Below are 18,770 nucleotides of genomic sequence, written 5' to 3'. Positions count from 1 at the left end.
GTGTCATTTATAACAGCTTATGAAGTAAACTTAACAAAAATAACATATAATCTCCAACTGACTAAAGAGACAAAAAATAATGCAAACACACACACACACACACACACACACACACACACACACACACACACACACACACACACACACACACAAAAGAAAAGTCAAATTTTGCCAGCCTACATCAATTCATCCGAGCAGCGCACACTGAAAAGAAAATTTGTCAGAAGAACATTAGAGCAGCAGAACATGAACACTAAAAAATCCTTTGGAGAAAGAAAAAGAAAGATTCCAGTGGTTGATATCCAAGACAGTTTTTCTTTCCTGTCGAAAAAGAAATGTCTTTCTTTTGCAAAGTAATCAGAAAACAGTGTAATGCTACAGCTTTTACGAGTAGACTGACACAGAAGACTCCTCATGCCATTTCCCCATTAGACGTGACAGAAACCACAGTTTCTAATATTATCTTTCTACTGTAGCTCAACAGCACACTTGGCTAACATGTAGCTTGATTTACATAGCTGAGATGTTAACATTAAATCACATTAACAATCTATAAAATACAAAACAAGAGAATAGTTTTAACATACAGTTCTGAAAATGAGGAGTGGCCACGGTGGCTCTTGTATTTCCCCTGCGTTACAACTCTATGAGACTGTCCGTGCCAGGGTACTCTGGGAGGTTAAGCTCGTATTTTTTCTGGATGTCGTAGGGCAGGAAGCGTCCGGCCAAAAAGTGCTTCCCTGAGAAACTCAGGGCACACTTTTTTGGAGCTGTAAGTGAGATGAGGACTTCAGGGTTAATCCCATCCTGACTTGGTTCTTCTACATCCCAACCTGAGAAAGGGAGAAAAGGCATGGGAGAGAAAAGAGGCATTTAAGGAAAGGGGGATCATGATATTTCTTTGCCTGTTGGACTCAAACTCAGCAGGTAGTGTATTTGGGGTATGATGAGCTCACACTGAGCTGACTGTAGAATAAGATTTATCCTCCACGTGTGCCTCCAGACCTGGAAAACTCCTGCCTGGGAGCCAAGGCTCCCAGGGAGCTGCCTGGAGGCCCATTTATCACGTTGTGTTTTTTGAGCCTCCACCCTGATATCTACACTTTGTATGAACGCTTACCTGAGGGCATATCCACACTAGCAATGGGGGTCTTGACTTGCTTCAAAGTGACCAGGATACCAGAGTAGGGCTCTTTAATATTGGCACAGTCTGTCTCTGGACCCAGCATGGCATCAATCACTAGGTTGTAGGCATCATTTATGAGCTGCACCTGAACACAGAGGAACATGGCATTAATTAGAGAGCAACTAAACCGCTCCTTTAGTGGTTCATTGGACAAATCCTTTTAATGAAAAACAAATGTGAAATTTGGGAAGGTAAGAATCAGGTTGACAATTCACTGTATTGAAACAAAAAAAAAAATCATCTTGCATTCACCAGAATTAAAAGTGAAAAGCTACATATTATAGAAGACAGTTTATTCACTCTTAATGAGGTGTTATAAGTTGAAGCTCAAAGAACTTTTATACAGCACTGAAGCTGATATCTTTTATTCAACAAGTTCATTTTACACACTGTTGTTTGACATGGTGTAAGAGCAGGGGATATATAATGTTACAGTATGTTCATACACAGTGGTGCACGTTATGATCAGATACGACACAACATGCTACGATTCAACACAATATAATGCTAAACGCACCATAACATGAGATATGATACTGTATGACACAACATGACATGACATATGATTTTATATGAATATGTGATACATTATTTAGTTACACATAATGCATTGCAATACTGTACAAAACAATGTGATCCAATGTGATAAGGTGCAGTATGATGGGAAAAGATACAACAAAAGATAAAAAACTATACAATATAATGTAATGGGGCTTGACACGATGCCATACAATACTAAACAGAACTACAGTAGACCTATGACACAACACAACATAGCAGAGTTTAAAGTAATACCGTATGACATGGTACCAGGAAATAAAGTGTGGTAAGATATGATAACAAGTTGCATAATAATACAGTGTGATATTACTAGTAAAACATTGTTGCAAAGGGTCACTCCAGTGACCACTTGTTGCAGCACTTGTTCCTGCGTGTGTGTCCAGGGAGCCTACATGTAACCATGGTCACATTGTTTACACTTAAGATCAGTTGTTAGCAGCCTGTAACATGTCAATAGCTGCGTTTCCATTACACTTTTTCATAAAATAAAAGCGATATTTCTGAAGTTTTGATAGAGAACAATTTTGCCTGGCTGGTGATTCCATTACGACTAACATTGCGCACAACTTGAGTTAAGAAAAATGTAATTTCCGTCTGAACGCTGCACTCATGGTGATGCCAATTCATGGACATTAGCGATTAATGATGAGCACTTATTTCACGAATAAAATCAACCCACCAACTGCCGTATCTAGTGGGTGGACACGAACGCATGTTGAATTCAGGCAGAGTGGTTCAAGGCAAATTGGAAATACAGGACAAATTGCGTCCTGTATTGATTTAAAACGGGACGCAACATCTAACTGCGAAATATGAGACGATTCTGTATTTTACGACGAGGGTGGCAACCCTAATCATGCCCTTTCAGAAGACTTTTTACCTTATATGTTTTGGCAAAATGTATTTTATGCATTTTTTGTATGTTACTCTAACTTTATCATTCTATTAAACGTATTCTTATTGTAATGTTTTTTTTCACTATACAGTTTCTTGTTTGCTGCTGTAACTCTGCAAATTTCCCCATTGTGGGACAAATCAAGGAGTGTTATCTCATCTCATCTTGTCATGTCTTAGCTTAATACTTTACAATCTGGTACAATAAGATAAAGTACAACAATATACCATGCAGTGCAATGCAATATAGAAAGATGCATTGCCATAAGACAGGATACGATTCGATAAGAGGCAATTACATTTTCACATTTGATGTGATCCACGATGATTTGATATGCATTGCATTGACCATGATCACAGAAGGCTATTTCTCTGTAACTTTACTGCTGCTGCATTTAGCCGCCACTACACATGGAACTGTTAAAAATGGCTTCTCCTATCAATTTCTAGATCTTTAGAGACTGCAAGAAGTCACAGGTTCAGGTCGAGAAACAGTACAAGGCTAATTTTCATTATTTAACCCCAGTTTTTTACCTCACAGTATTCAGTGAATGCAAATGGACTTCATTATTGAATTTGGGCTGAGTAGGCTGGTAGTTTGTTGTCTTTGTCTATACTAGTTTTGTGCTAAGTTCTGGAAAGAACGTCTCCTTGGCTTTGCTGTGCGTTTGCAGTTCAGATAAGTGAGTTTACAATCTTTTCAGAAGATGTCAGATTTGTACAAAGCTTGCTGACCTCTGTGGGGAGATAGGAGAGGAATGGGATGTCCATCTTCTCACACTGGACTGTGAAGTCCTGGTGTAGACTCTGAGAGGAGCGTTTAGGGTGGTAGATGGTGGGCTCATATTCCTGCGTGACATGAGAAACAGTAGAAAAAAACAGAGAGGAGTTAAGGGTTGGGGGTCAAGATGAAGTAACAAATAAAACAGCAGGGTGGGGTGAAGAAAAAATTGAGAGAAGAAGAAAAAATGCAATATGTTACATAACAACTACCGTATAGCCTGCAATTTCAGCAAATCTAGCATGACAGAGTGTGTGATACATAAACGTCCATTGAAGACACATTTGAGGCGTGATCGGACATTGTGATTTTATACTGTCTGCTTCCTGAAAGAATACTGTCCTCATAAAGTGGAAATAAAGAGGAGTAGAAATCCAGACCACTAAAGTGTAAGAGGTCTGTGAATGTCAGCAGGAAGTACGTTACCTGAGACCTTTACCAGGCTCCACAGATAAATGCTAAAACCCCAGATTTTCTGTCAGAAGTGTATTTTGTTTGTATGTTTTAACATGTTCAACATTTTGGTAATCTGAACCCTAAACAAGGATTGCTAACAGTTGCTTTAAAAAACAGCTCACCAAAATGTTCTAATTGGTTCCACATTTCATTAATGGTATGAAGCCATGTTGTTAGTGTTTTCCTTTCATATATTTGTCCAACATTCCAATACAATGACAGCAAACGGAAATTATGAGTAACATTCATCCAGAACAATGTGCAATTAGTCTGGATAATCCCAAGTGGAACATTTTATTAATTTATTTATTTGGCTTTATCAAGACTATTCCCTCAGTGGATAAAAAAAAAATCTGACTGAAAACTAGTTTTCAGCCAGGCATTGCAGCATGTCTGCGGGGTTGGCAATGTCAGTCTGTTGGTCTGTGACTTAGATACTGAAATGTGTGACCAATTTTTAAATGGATTTCTCTGATGCATCATGCAGACATTGTCACTCGAGGAAGTGTGCTTATCACTATAGTAATCTCCAGATTCTCCTCCAGCAAAACCATAAGGTTTAAATTAGAGTTTTGTAAAACAGAAAAACTTTTCCTTGGAGGTGAATTGTAACAACTGTAGCGATCATTTGGATTTTGGGTCAGGTATTCAGTTTATTTAATATTCTCTGAAAACTTGATAAATAAACTTGAGAAATTCTGGTTCAGAGAGGCCAAAAAGAAATGAACACCATGCCAAATGCTGAGCTCAAATGGTAAACATGCATAGCAACACACCAACTAAAAACTGAGGCATTAGCCATTTAAAAGCTAGCCTTTGCTTGCTCTAAAACTGCAAGGGAAGATATGTTGATATGTTGGGTGATATGTTCTGCTGTGTGTACATTTTATAGGAAAAATATGCGCTTGACTTCCTTCATCTTTTGTTCAGAATCAGCTACCTATCACAGGTAACTGGCTCCACCTCCTTCTCATTCATCCCCGCAGCATCTCAGCGCTTTAACACAGTCGGACGCTGAGCATCTTCTGACTTCAGCGGGGGAGCATAGAGTGGGTTGTTCCACTGTGGAAACTGGACGGTCATTGGATAAATGCTGGGCTTTGTCCTGCCCTTGGACGCTCAGCGTCTCTGTGGGTCTATGTGGCAGTGGGCTGGCCTGGACGCTGGGCTTCTGTATCATGATTGGATGATATGTCTGAGGCAGAATCCCTTTTTGATTGACAGTGAAATGAGCCGGTCAGTGATCTTGAAGTATAACCCTCCACCGAAGCATTTTCTGAGTTCTACATTCAGTTGTTCTGGACTGATCCGGAGGCTTTATCGATCCCCAGCAAGTTTACTTTTCTCAAAAACGACGAACATTGTGTTTTAAGATTCTCTCTCTTTTCACCAATAAGCAGCTACAGCTACAGCTGCACAGCTTCTTCCCCTGTCACTCACACTTACAACCTGTCGTAGTCTCACGTAGCAGCTCCAGCTGCTAGCAAGCTGCACGTCATGGCAGATAGTGCGGAGGGTAGAATTTACGTTTAAATAAATAAACAAATGTATGATGTAGGCCGGAAAAAAATGAGCTTCCCCTCCTTGACTGACCAGCAGCTGCCACTGATTTGCAGACATGCTATGGATGTCGACTTCAAGCCTCGACAGCACCTTGAACCATTTCAATACACCCACATACAAATGTCTGAGACAATGATGCCCCCCCTCCCCCATTGCAAAATGTTATATTGTCATTAAACTATTTTCATGTAACATAAATGGATATCTTGTTCTCATTTTGTCTTTTAGGCCTGATCACAAATAAACTTAATGTTTATGATCTTACCTTCTGTGTCATGCACAAATATATAACCGTTCTCAAAAATATGACTCAGTGCTGTCTGCCCAAAAGAGGAAGTTATCTGTCAGACAGACAGACCACTGCCTCCTTGGGCATCCCAAACTAATAATTCTGTCACAGACGTCAGTTGCCTGATGTAATCACCACTGACTTCCACAGAGCAATGACAAGACAGCTCTCCTAAGAATATAATCCACTGTGTGTGTGTGTGTGTGTGTGTGTGTGTGTGTGTGTGTGTGTGTGTGTGTGTGTGTGTGTGTGTGTGTGTGTGTGTGTGTGTGTGTGTGGTTCCCTCGGGAGGTAAGGCAATGGCCCATACGTGCCCTAGACCTCATTAGCAGCTACACCATCACACCGCATGGACCTGAAGTAGAGCTCCAAGGACCATTGGTGTTAGTGAGCATGGACAGAAATGAGCCAGAAAACAAAAACAAGCAAGAGGAAAAAGCACAGAACATTTCCAGTTAATCCTCACATCTTGAGGTATTTCCCTTCCTCTCTCTGTGGGAGGCCAGTGTGTTGTAGTGTTGTGTTTTTGTACACAGCACGTTACAAATGACTGGATTAGGTGCGCAGCAAAACAAAGTCTGGAGAAACGATTCAACATGTCACTTTTCAGATCAGTCTATTTCAGAGAATATTTTAATTCACTAAACATCTGTGTTGAATCCTGGATTCTGATTGATCAACTGTTTCTCTTTGGCTCAGCGTGTGAAAAACACAACATTGCCATGGATGTGGCCCTGATCACAGACTGGCAGGCTTACTAAATTAATATCAATTTACTGAAAGAAGTCTGTTTACTCTAATATCTGAAGAGATGAGGCTAAATAGAAAAGCAAACATCCCAGACACTGACGGTGATCAAGCAGTTTCTCAATCAGGTGCAGTGTTGATTTTTAAGGTCCTGTTCACTTCATTTTAGCCTACAAAGTTAACAGTCAACACTGATAGAGCTCCCACTTGTATTGAGCCCAAGGATATTTGTTTGACTTTGATGCCTGATCAAGGTGTATTATCCTGTAACGTTCAAGGTCTGTTAACATTTTGTTTGTCACTTCATCTTTGAACAGATTCATTCAGATTCTTTGTCAGATTTATGCTTTTGTTTTGTGTATAATTGATCTCCGTCGTCATTTACCTCCCTGTGTCTTTGACCTTTTTCCTCATCTCCTTTATTTCGCTGGTGGTTGGTCAGCCTTTAACCATGAAACCAAACTTTAGGTGCTTCAAGTGAATAAAAAATACAATTTATCCTCCACTTTATATTTTCTTTTCTTTTGTTTGATTTTCTTTTATTTTCATATTGTATTTTATTTATTTTATTTTTATTTTTTATTTTATTATTGTATTTTAATTTATTATTTCATTTATTTGTTTCATTTTATTTATTTATTTCATTTTATTTATTTTATTTCATTTTATTTTATTCTTTTTTATTTTAGTTTCACCAATTTAGGATGCCAGTGGAAACCAAGATTTTTGCCACAGTGTTAACAGGCAGAGGTGAGTTATGCCAAACCCCATTCTGTGGATTTGGTTTTAACTGATTGGACTGGATATGATTGATTGGAACTGATGTGTGGGACTCAAATGTCACAGGCAATGCTTTTTTCTGTTAATAAATAAAACATCATTTTTGATTATTTTGACCGATTGGGTTCAAGGTTTTTTTTTAAAAAAAACAAGTAACACTTTACCATCAAGATTTAAACGCCCTTTTAGCTCAATAAATGAAAGTTACTCTTTACTTTGATGCTTTATATTCAAGAATAACTACAGTATACCGTATGTCTGAGAGTGAAATGCGACCTGGATCAGATGTGAACTTTGGTGCAGTGATTTCCTGTAGAGCACAAAGCAGCCGAGCCAAACATAACCTCATGTCCGACAACACACTGGAACTAATGCACTTAAGACTTGCTTTTTATTGTAATCCAGCGTTAAATTTGATCAAGGAATATGTCTGTCCTCTGGTATGAAGCATTGTGTTTTTCACCATTCCCCAACAGTGGAAACAATCAAAGAGGCACGACAGACTATGACACAACTGTGATGTGTGTCTGTGAACACGGTTATTGGAGTGATGTGAGGAGCAAGTCAGCCCGATCGTCTGCGTCTACGCTGTCTAATCACATTCACAGCTTCGCATCAGAGACTCGACACTGTGTGTGTGTGCGCGTGTGTGTCTGAGTGAGTTCATGCGTGTGCTTCACGTGTACGCCTGCATGTCTTCCTGCTGACAGGGATCACATCTCACCATGAAAAACACTCTCTTACACCGAGTGAGAGTGATTCACAATTCATAGTGAGTGCTCAAGTTTCTCAAGTTAGAGCAAACTCAGACGAGGGAAGTGGAGCACAGTCACTTTGAAAATGTTGATTGCAAAACTTAATATGAATAACACATTTTAGGATGGAAGTAAATGGGTCATAAGAGCTGACAAATTTGAAGGATACAAATCAAACAACAGGGAAAACATTAGAAAGAAAAAAAAGGCTTAAAATAGGATATATGATGAGTTTATTTTTTGTAGTCTTTTCTGGAAAAATAACATTAAAGATAAAATATACTCTTCTCTGCTGTGACCTCTGACCTCATCCTTGGCCTGAGAAGAAAAGAGACATTGAGTGGGTGGCAGGGGAAGAGAGAAAGATCCCATGGAGAGCCATCAGGTTGCTTCCATGAGTCGATCTTACATGGTTTTAATCAGAACTATCAATGCACTGTAAATCAAGCATGTCGGACACATATGGGAAAGTGTATGGATGCATTCCTTTCTGAACCCAAGAACCCAAAACACATATCCGATATTTCCCTTCCAATAAAGTCATACACTGAGGCAGGGCCACAGAACAGAGCACTTAAACGCACCAAGCTGTCAGAAGAGAGAGTCTGTCAGCTCCACTCATGATCTGTGATCTGATGGAGTGGGTGGATCCTGCCTCCAAAAACAATTAGTCTTGAGATGTCAGTCAGTTTGTGGCCTGTAGGGGCAGCCATGACGGTCATGACATCATATCAAAGACGCAGACAGCTTTAACGAGAGTAACAATTCGATGATATCATGACTGTCTGAGTGCCCTCGCAGGGAGGGTAATGGGATAACTGCTTGGAGCCTTTTTACAGGAGCTGAGATGAAATTTTAAGTGGAGAGCGCTAAGGGATTTGCATTCAGTCTCGAGGCAAGTTCAAGTTTTCAGGATTGTTTTTCTCTGGTGATATCATCTCTCATAGGACTCATGAGGCTTTGTTTACCATAGCAAATTTGTCATGTTGTCGAATCACTGACGAGTTATACTCTGGAAAGTCTGGAGTTATACTCACAAACATGCGCAGGTGTCGGGCACACACCAGGCCGATGGAGCCATTTTGATCGGGACCACAGATCACCAGCACTGTTGGCTGCTTCTTTGCAAGAGAGCTGAGAGGATAGGCCTGGTGAGGGGACAGATTAAAGAGTAGGCAGTTAAAAACAGGAACTGATCACTGGATGAAAGGAAAACATGCGACATAGGGATGTACTGAGGAGAAAATAGGCAGGGCTATTGATAGAAAACAAAGCAGTAAGACAGGCGCAAGAGGAAGATGAATTATCAGTATTTGCTATTATCCCTTAGATTCAGGCCTCTTTAAAGAACAGGTCATCTGATCCATGAGTTTGCCTCCCTATGATATTTAAAGTGTCAGACTGCAGCATGCCAGACATGCCCCATGAGGGTGGAAATGGCACCAGCTCTGTTGTCTCTTCAGTCTGCGAGGAAAGACCAGGCCAGCATGATGGAAAAAATGCCAGTGTCCTCGCCTTGGGATGCTTCTGCGTATGAAGCACACACTTTCCGTCTTCGTCCCCGGCTGCACTTGGCTGCTGGCATCCGCAGAGTTTACTGGCTGCACTTTGCCTTGTAAATCAGCCCGCACCTTCTTAAACAGGACAGGTATGCGCCTGCGGAAGCGTCAGCTTGAGCAGCTAATCTTCCTCCTCTAACACCTCAACAGTAGTGTTGTGTGTATGTGTGTGTAAGAGTGTGTGTGTGAGATTGTGTAGTGTGTGTATGTATACACTTGGTCATGATTTCTAATGAAAGCCCCAGAGGTGTCTGCATTCATTTCCACAGATCTGTCAAAGCAAAGACCCTGGATGTCAGATTAAGCATTAAGCTGATGCTTTTAGAGATTTATTTTTCAGATATTAAAATATTTCATTATGGCAGAGAGTGTGTGTTTATCACTGTGAAGGTCACAGGATAGTTTTAAAAGGAGTTGAACAGAAAGAGCAGTTCACACAGACAACTTCAAATTGGAGCCTCGTAAAAGTGTGTAACGAAGCGTTGAGCCTAGTTTACAACTTCTGTAAATACTCTTCACAGTTCAGTTTACAGTTTAAAGATTTTGTACCATGGGAACGTTTATAGGGGAAGACATAAAACAAATGAGTAAAAATGATGTATCTTTTGGCAACTTCATTGCTTCTGCACGTTTTCACTGAAGATTTGTGTTGATTAAGGCAGTACAGTTATGTAACTTAGCTTAAGGTATAAAACAAGTTAAACTTCAACTCTTGTAATAAATGAAATTTCCATTTTTGTATTTTGTGAGTCATTGCATGATTTCATTGTAAGCTATGTGTGCCATAAATTAATGAACACATTTCTAAGTTTTTCCTTGTTTCCTTGTATCCATACACTGTTATTATTTCAGGTACCCTGTTATTTAAAAAAGAGTAACACCATCATTTATGAGCTGTAACCCCTTTATTTTAAGGCATTTAGTCCCTTATAAATGTTTTATTAGATCCTTAATTATAATTTAAGTAAACCATAATCACAAAATAATTACAGTATCATTTGCAGGCAATAAAACAAAAGCAGATTAATAGTCTTGTTTTAAGTTATACAGTGCTGATACAGTTCTCCAAATTTCGTGACAAGGCTTGAGAAAGAAAACAATTCTGCTGTCATACATTCAGTCAATTTACTCCCACTCCCACTAATGTTTTTTGTAGAGGAGAAAGTTCTTGTGGAGAATAGGCCCCCATGCACTGTGAATAATTGGATATAACAAGACTCAAAGTACATTAACTAGAGCGATGAATCCGGGAGAGGAGACAGCAGCCGTTATCTCCATCATAACTGCTCAGCTGAGAAATCATCACACACACTTAATAAAACAGAGGAGGGAGTTTTATGAGGAGAGAGGAGCAGGGGAAAAGAGAGACAGAAAATCAGGACGGTGTCTTTTATTTTTTTATCTAATGAGACAGAAGCTCTTGCGAGTGTTCTGCTGTGTGCCCTGATGTTAATGACATGTCTCACTGACTTAAATTACAGTGGGACCCTTCTTCTGAAAAGCTTGAGTGTATGTGTGTATGTGTATGTGTATGTGTATGTGTATGTGTATGTGTATGTGTATGTGCGGCATGTAACAAAGTGCTGACTCCCCCCCTGGAGGGAAACGCTTACTGTAATTAACGTGATCAGATATTAAAGAAAAAACATCTCTGTCATCAAAGTGTGCTCACCCATAGGTGCCTCCAGACTCACAGAATGAAATAAAACATCTACAGATTAAAGAAACGGAAGGTTAGGTTCAGTGGTTTAAAACAAAATAATTTAAAAATGTGAGCATAGTGAGTGTAATCACTTCAAAGGATGAACCCAAAAATAAAACTGCTTTGGTGGAGCATTTCTCCAGCTGCAGCAGGTAGCTATTATCTGCAGCCCTCTGTCTAGTACATAATGCCAAATTGTATAAACAGACAAAGTTAGCAAGTAGTTGGAAAGTACATTATAAAGTTTTTCAATGCTGCTAATGTTATTTTAGGGTTGGGGAGTGATTATCGGGCTTAAATTTGTCTGGAGGCCAGAGACACTGCTCTGACAGAATGCTAATGTCTGTTGGATGTGTAAATTGGCTCATCTGCAAACATGGAAGCCATAAAACTTAATAAGCTGATAAATAAAAAGTTAGTGTCATGTTTATTGCTTGTTCCACTGTCCTCAAGTGGTTGAAATTTAAATAATGAGTTACAATAAACATGTGCCTGCTAATGCTTATAATAAAACTTGATGAAACTAAGTTTGCTTGCATTTACACTCCCTCTTTTTTGTCTCGTTCTTCCCAAAATGTGTTCAACATACAAAAATCTGCATGAGAAAGTCTAATGACTTTTTTAAGTATTCTTAGTACCATCAGGAGGATGAGTGATACCAGAGCTGGAGCCATTTCGTGCTGCTGGAGAAACCATTAAAGTCACACACTGTTGACGGTAAGCAGCTATAAAGGGAGCAACTTGGATGGATTCACACAGCACCCAGCTATGTTTGAAAGAACTTGTGTAATCTGACTTCACTCTGGTACATTTCTATCCAGGCAAGTCATTTAGTCTGTTGAGGTGCCTTTGTTCACAGGGGCAGGGGAAGAGTTCAAACCCGACCTGTTGGGAGGGATAATCTGCACCTTTAGAGAGGATGTGGAAGTCCAAAACAAATCCATGGAAAGAAACATGCTGTAAATTAGTTTGGAAAAAAGTTGCCTCGTGATGTGAAAACCATCGACTGAAAATATATGGATGTAGTGAGTGCACGTGATGACACCCGTTTGTTTCTGATGAAGTTTTAAGGCTCGTCATCGACATGTGCCGTGTCGGAAATGTTGACTCAACCTAACTTTGTTGGAGTTTGGATGAAGCAGGCCAAGGGTGGCCCTTTGAAAACAGACAGGATGCTCTTCTGTCAGTCAAACCAGCCAAACCTCTACATGAGCAAAACTCATATTTGGGGCGCAGATGGCCTAGAGGTCTGGGTTGCGCCCCATGAGGTTTGCCCTCGAGTGGGTTTGATTCGTGCCTGTGGCCTGTTTCCTGCATGTCACTCCTGACTCCCACCCTGTTTCTGTTCCTACTCTTTGTACTGTCCTCTCCTGACTAATCCAAGGCACAAAAAGTCTGATAAATAACTTAAAGACTTGTGTGTTTGATAACTTCAAAATCACAAATTTGAAAAAGATTCACCCCACGTTCATTGTGTGCTGTAAAAAAATGAGCTATACAAAGCCTTTTTTGGAAACAGCCAGTAAAAATGTTTATTTCAGTCATTTATATTCTGCTGCTCATCCTGTTCAGAGTCATGGCAGGCTGGAGCCTCCCAGCTGTCTATGAGGCAGAGGTGGGGTACGCCCTAGACTGGTCGCCAGTCAATCACAAGGCTGACTCACACACACACACACACACACACACACACACACACACACACACACACACACACACACACACACACACACACACACACACACACACACACACACACACACACACACACACACACACACCTATGGGTAATTTAGAATCACCAATTAACATTGTGAGCATGTTTTTGGACTGTGGTAAGAAGCCAGAGTACCCGGTCGAGGAGAAGGTGCAAACTCCACACAGAAAGGCCCACCTTGCCCCAAATGGGATTCAAGCTAATAACCTTTTAGCTGTAAGATAGCAGTGCTAACCAATGTGCTACATTCCTTTTTTTTTTTTGGTAAAAATTGGCTTCTTTGGCTTGGTGTGTATGTGGTTTCTGGTGTTTTAGCCAGCCTCTAGGGGACTCATGAAAAAATACAGGGTTGAGCCTTCCATAGAATACTTCATATTTTCAAGAATGGGGTTGCTGCTGAGCAAATAAGCATAAACCAGAGAGACAGATTGCATAGGATAGCTGCTGCTTCCATTTTGACTTTTTATCTTTTCATCATTTCCAAATTTACAAACAAAACAGTTTCTTTTGGCTTGTAAGGCAGCCTATCCGTCCTGAACCTGAACCTTGAATAGAGAGCATGTAGCAAAGATTTGTATCCTAGTTGGTGGGGTCAAAGATGCTTTTTTTATTACCTGTACTTTAAAAAAAAAAAATTCTTGTCCTGGGAGGAACTTTGTCTAGTTTGACACCAAACTTCTTACAGTGTTTACAGACATTAAAAACTATAATGTAGAAGTGCTGAATGTTTAGCTGATGCATAACTGTTGGTTTCAGTCTATTTCATGACCATTTAAAATCATCACAGGAGCTTGAATTTAAAAAAGGGAGCTCTAAGGTTAAATTTTAAAGCTGCTTTATTACAAAAACTACTTTCCAGAAGCATCGTGTTGGGTGAGTTTCTGTATGTAACTTACATTAAAGGGTCTCAGAGTGGTCCAAACATAACAAAGCTTTCGGGTTTTTAAACAGTGATGACAGTTCCTACTCTTTCACATTTGATTAAATGTCTCGATGAAAGTTAATTAAAATGTGCTTTCCAAAATCATCATTTATTTTAATAACTACTCCAATGTACTACCTCTGCAAAAATAGCACATCATCACAGTGTTTTTATTTTTAGGACTCAGCTATGGGCTTATAAACTTGTTCAAATGTTTTTTCCAGTGTTTGAGATATTTATGATATTTTTGATGTGAAGAAGGTTTACAAGTGCAGACAGATGGTCTGTTGCATCTGTTCAACAGGTTTATGATGCAAGATGCTTCTTATTCTCTGTTCCTCTGTACAACTTCTGACGTTTTATTACCTGACAGTGGATATGATGCTGAAGCTATAAAGCAAGCTTTCCACATATCTTACGTAAAAAAAAAATAAAAAAAAGTGAAACCAATTAGGGCATGGTCAATTATTCTAAGATATTTTCATTTGTTTTTAAATAACAACAAAAATGTTCAGGAGGAAAGTCAGAAAAAGTTGGGAAGAGTGTGGGGTCTTGTAAAGATCACTGGATTCCCCTTACATAAATACACTCTCCCACACACACACACTCACCTTAAAATGTCTGTCTTGATTATAGTAAGGTCTCCATGGGAAAACCTCTTTAAACAAATGTTAAAGGCACATGTTCTTTCACCTCCAATCAACCTGAAACACACACACAGGCTGAAAAAACATTATCAGGCTCCTAAAAACACAAATACTCGCACACATGTAGAAAAACTGTGCCTTTTATATTTATACTAGGAGTCCAAAGTGAAGTCCAGGGGCTCGTGTAAACTGCAGACTAATTTATTGCTGTGGGGTAACAAAAACGTCTCCTGTCTCCGCTCAGGTGTTGAAAAGCCTCAGACTGATACAGAAACACACAAATAGTCTGGACCTGGAGGCTGTGGCTGCTGCTGTTGGAAGGATTACTTACAGAAAACCTATAATCTATCTGGCAAACAGAGGTGTGTGTGTGTGTGTGTGTGTGTGTGTGTGTGTGTGTGTGTGTGTGTGTGTGTGTGTGTGTGTGTGTGTGTGTGTGTGTGTGTGTGTGTGTGAGTGTGTGTGTCTGAATGAGTCCATGCACATGCTTGTTTGTGTGGTACACTTGGAAGCCAGCAGCAGTAGGCCAACAGTGAAATCAGTGAAATAAAGACTGTCTGCATCTCCTTCTACTGTAATTTTCCTTAAATAGCAGTGATGTCATGTTAGCAGTGGGGTGCTGCTGGCGGCTGTGGGCAGCAGCCGTCCACAGTGTTCCTTGTCGTGTTTGTCTAGTAAGGCTATGCTGTGTGGGACCGCTGGTGGAGGGCCGGGCGTGGGGCCAGTGGTGCCTGATGATAATAGAGGGGAAGTGGATGTGGTGGGTTTAATCACACACTCTGAGGGCAGAAAACAAAGTCCCCCCTCTCGACTGATGCTTGCCGCTGCTGAAGCTTTTACTACCTCTCTCTTTTTTTGTTCTCATGTTCCTGGTTTTCCATTTCACTTTCTCTGCTGTTTTCTCGTCTGTTCCTCACTCTCAAAGAATGTTATAGCTTTAATAGGTTAAACAATATGAAGTTGCATCACTGAGACATCCGTGGCTATTCCCATCAACTCCAATAAAATCAAAGCTATTAAATAATGAAATCCGCTGTGGGCCTGAATGCTGCAATGATTACAATTTCACACTCAAACAAACACTTGTTAAAACTGCATTATTTGTGTTGTTTTCCTGTCACCTCTGGGATACAAGAAGTTGTAAACAGTACAATGACTTATTATCACCTTATAAAGTTGATGCTCATGAATCAGCGAACAGTAAGTTACTCACACATTCACAGACACACAGTAACATCGCATTTATTCGAAGTTTTACACCTTGCAAATGTAAGACCAAATGTTCTCTCTCTGCCTCTCTTTTTAGCCCCATTGAGTCTCCAACAATTCCTGAGGGAACCGTCTGACTTATTACCTTCCAAATGCTTCTAAATGCTCAATTACTGAGTGGTGAGTTTTGTTCGTCTGCCATTTGGTGCTGGGAAGGTTGTGTGCTACGTGTTTTTTAGAGTTTTTCCGCACTAAAAACTTTCTCTATGGCAGCTGGGAATGAGTTTGGTAAGCACAGTAAAACTGGCTGAAATCAATAACCTTGTGGGTGCAACAACAAGCTGAAAGGCACTAAAAGAGCTCCATGAAGCTCAGATGAACTGCAGACTTTTCTGGGCAACTCTCTAAGTTTTCCATTTAAAACAACGCTATCACCTTTGAAAAGGCACTTTGATCCATTATGAAAATTATTTATTGATACATTAATGCTACATAGCACTGGCACCAATCAATACATCTTACAGCAGAATGTATAATGAGACACGCTTTTTTTTTTTTTTAAGTCACAACCCTTTGCTCATTGTGCTGTTTACTGGTATAACTTTACATGCATAAACATAATTCTGAAAGTATTGTTCCCGCTGTACAGTTTCATGTAAATTCAGTTGTGCACACTTGTATCATAGATAACCAGTGTAACAACGGTGCAGTGAACAATTGCTTACCTTGCAGGAGGATGAAGTTTCCAGGAATTATTAAGTACTGCATTTCACAGCAGCTGAAGTCAGATTTAAGGCACCCAGAAGCTCTTAGTCGTGGTTTATGCTGTAGTGAGCAGTGCTGATAATGTCAGCATTTGTGAAGATTCAAAGTATTTTTTGGAACAAATCAGGACAAATTCCAAAAGTTTCAAAATGCTAAAAGACCTCTTTTGTGCATGAACCTACCAATAAGCCTGACTCTGATTCTGGTTATTACAGAGACTTTGCTGAACTTGCAGGTTATTATCACTTGAATCTGCAGCTCCGGTTAGCAAAATGAAAGTTTCATAGTTAGTTTAGCTTATTAATAAGCGGTCGAGCCAACACTTGTTCGTTCACTGTGCTGTTCTGAAACAATACTTTACACTCACTGATAAGCTTAAAGGCTGTATTACACTGTCCACACAAATGTGACACAGAAATGAGACACGCAGAATCATCACGAGAAAAGGTGTGTGGCTTTTATACTTTTTAACACTCCACACAGTGTCAGTTCCTAAACTACAGGGGCGGTTTATAGGGGTGGGAATTGATAAGATTTTGTCAATACAGATGCCCTTTTTGATTCTGCTTATCGATCTGATTCTTAATCGATTCCCGTATCAATTCCTGTTGTGAATTTTCTTGGTACAAAAAGGGACTTTACCGGTTTTCTGTGTCAACAACATTTAAATGAGTTTATACTGTAAGTGAATGAAATGTAATTGGTCCCTGAGTCTGGATATTTCTGGGCATAATTATACAGAAACAGGTAAAAATTGCACACAATGTGATGTTAATGTACTGTGTTGTACTATATTAATAATTCAAGTAGGCCATCTAGTGTCTCAAAGTGGTTATAGCAATGGTTTAAGTTGTTTGGAAGCTTTCCGTAGCTCTGACGTCAGCCATGAGCCTTTCAATTGCCTGTTAGCTTTCGAAATTTGAAATCCTCAGTATTTTTTACAAAGAGTTGATGTGATATGTTTCTGTGATGAAAGTTGAAATTCTATTTTGAAGCTGAAGTTATACTGATGTATGCTAACTGCTAGCATATCAATGCAGTTTCCCATATATGTTAGCATCAAGCTTGTGCTATTTTGTTATTTTGGTAAATAAGGTGATTTATACCATTTCAAATGTACTGAATATGAATCTCCTGAGAGAGAGAGTAATGTACATTTCTTTATGAAGTCAGTTCTTCAGTAAAACTTCAAGCTGAAAATCTTGAATCAGAGTTTTTTTGGGAAACGTTATCTTACTGCTAAGCTAAGATACCTGCAGGAGACTAGTTGATGTAAGGCCCAGCGGCCCCGGCACAATGTAAAGAATTGATAAGGGAATCATTAAGCACAAAGGCTAACAATATCGATGGACTGAAACATTTCTTATTGATTATCAACAGGAACCGGTTTTCAATTCCCATCCCTAGCAGTGTATCCCAAATGCACGTCTACCACAGCATCAAACTAGAGCAGAAGAAGTTACAGTTAGTTACTGTTTACAACTACTTTTTGCCGATAACTCTTTTCTGCTGAGTCAACCGAAATTTTACACCAGGAATTGTTCACTGTGATCTTGGTGTGACAAATTATATCAATCCAAGTATTTTTGTGCTTGGGACACTGGGAGCTCAGGTTTGTCATACACCTCTGCACGGAAGTCAGAAATTTTCAGAGGAGTGCAATGCAGAAATTTTCCAAATAAAAAGGACCACACGAGGGGGTGAGGCTGCTAAAATGACGTCATTCATCCACACAAATCCATGCGGACCTCAGGAATGCATCTAGCATAAAGCAAGCTTGAATTTCACAGAGAAACCCACTCTGCACATGTGAGTGGACATATTTCCTTCAGGAGTTGGTGGAGACCAAAACAGAGCTGAGAGTGAAAACAGAGTGGAACAAATTATTTGCTAGTAGGCTAAATCAAACAAAAGTCATTTATTGTTGTCCAGTCTAAGGTACAGTGTGTACATCCCTGCTCTTCTTTAGAGTGATATAAATGGGCCTCATTCTCTAATAAAAGTGTGGAAAATATTAGTATGCAGCACATATGATAGGTGCGTATGCAAAATCACTGTTGAATACATGACACGTGCATAGCAGCCAATTTTGTTCTGATCTCCTTGTGTATATAAGCGAATCAGAATAGTTCTAGTCTACAGATACATAACCAAAACTTTGACATTTTGATATGAATATTGTCATATTTCTAATTGCAAACTAAGTATTCAATTTAAGATTTAATAGTTTACACATAATA

General features: G+C 39.6%; 1 protein-coding gene across 1 annotated transcript in view; it reads right to left on the bottom strand.

The window, feature by feature from the left end:
* yjefn3 (YjeF N-terminal domain containing 3) overlaps positions 1-18,770 on the bottom strand; it is a 71,863-nt gene continuing 53,093 nt past the window's right edge. Inside the window, exons 3-6 of the mRNA XM_074669170.1 lie at positions 9,050-9,160; positions 3,377-3,490; positions 1,121-1,271; positions 1-833 (exon numbers count right to left, since the gene is read on the bottom strand). Of these exons, the coding sequence (XP_074525271.1) occupies positions 637-833; positions 1,121-1,271; positions 3,377-3,490; positions 9,050-9,160 (573 nt within the window). The 3' untranslated portion in view covers positions 1-636. The remainder of the gene's footprint in view (positions 834-1,120; positions 1,272-3,376; positions 3,491-9,049; positions 9,161-18,770) is intronic.

Source organism: Halichoeres trimaculatus, unplaced genomic scaffold, assembly GCF_033239565.1.
Source record: "Halichoeres trimaculatus isolate MK-OKI-2021-1 unplaced genomic scaffold, fHalTri1.1 fHalTri1_scaffold_4, whole genome shotgun sequence".
NCBI classification, from domain to species: domain Eukaryota; kingdom Metazoa; phylum Chordata; class Actinopteri; order Labriformes; family Labridae; genus Halichoeres; species Halichoeres trimaculatus.
Note: the sequence above shows the minus strand (reverse complement) of the source record. Positions and strands in the feature narration are given on the sequence as shown.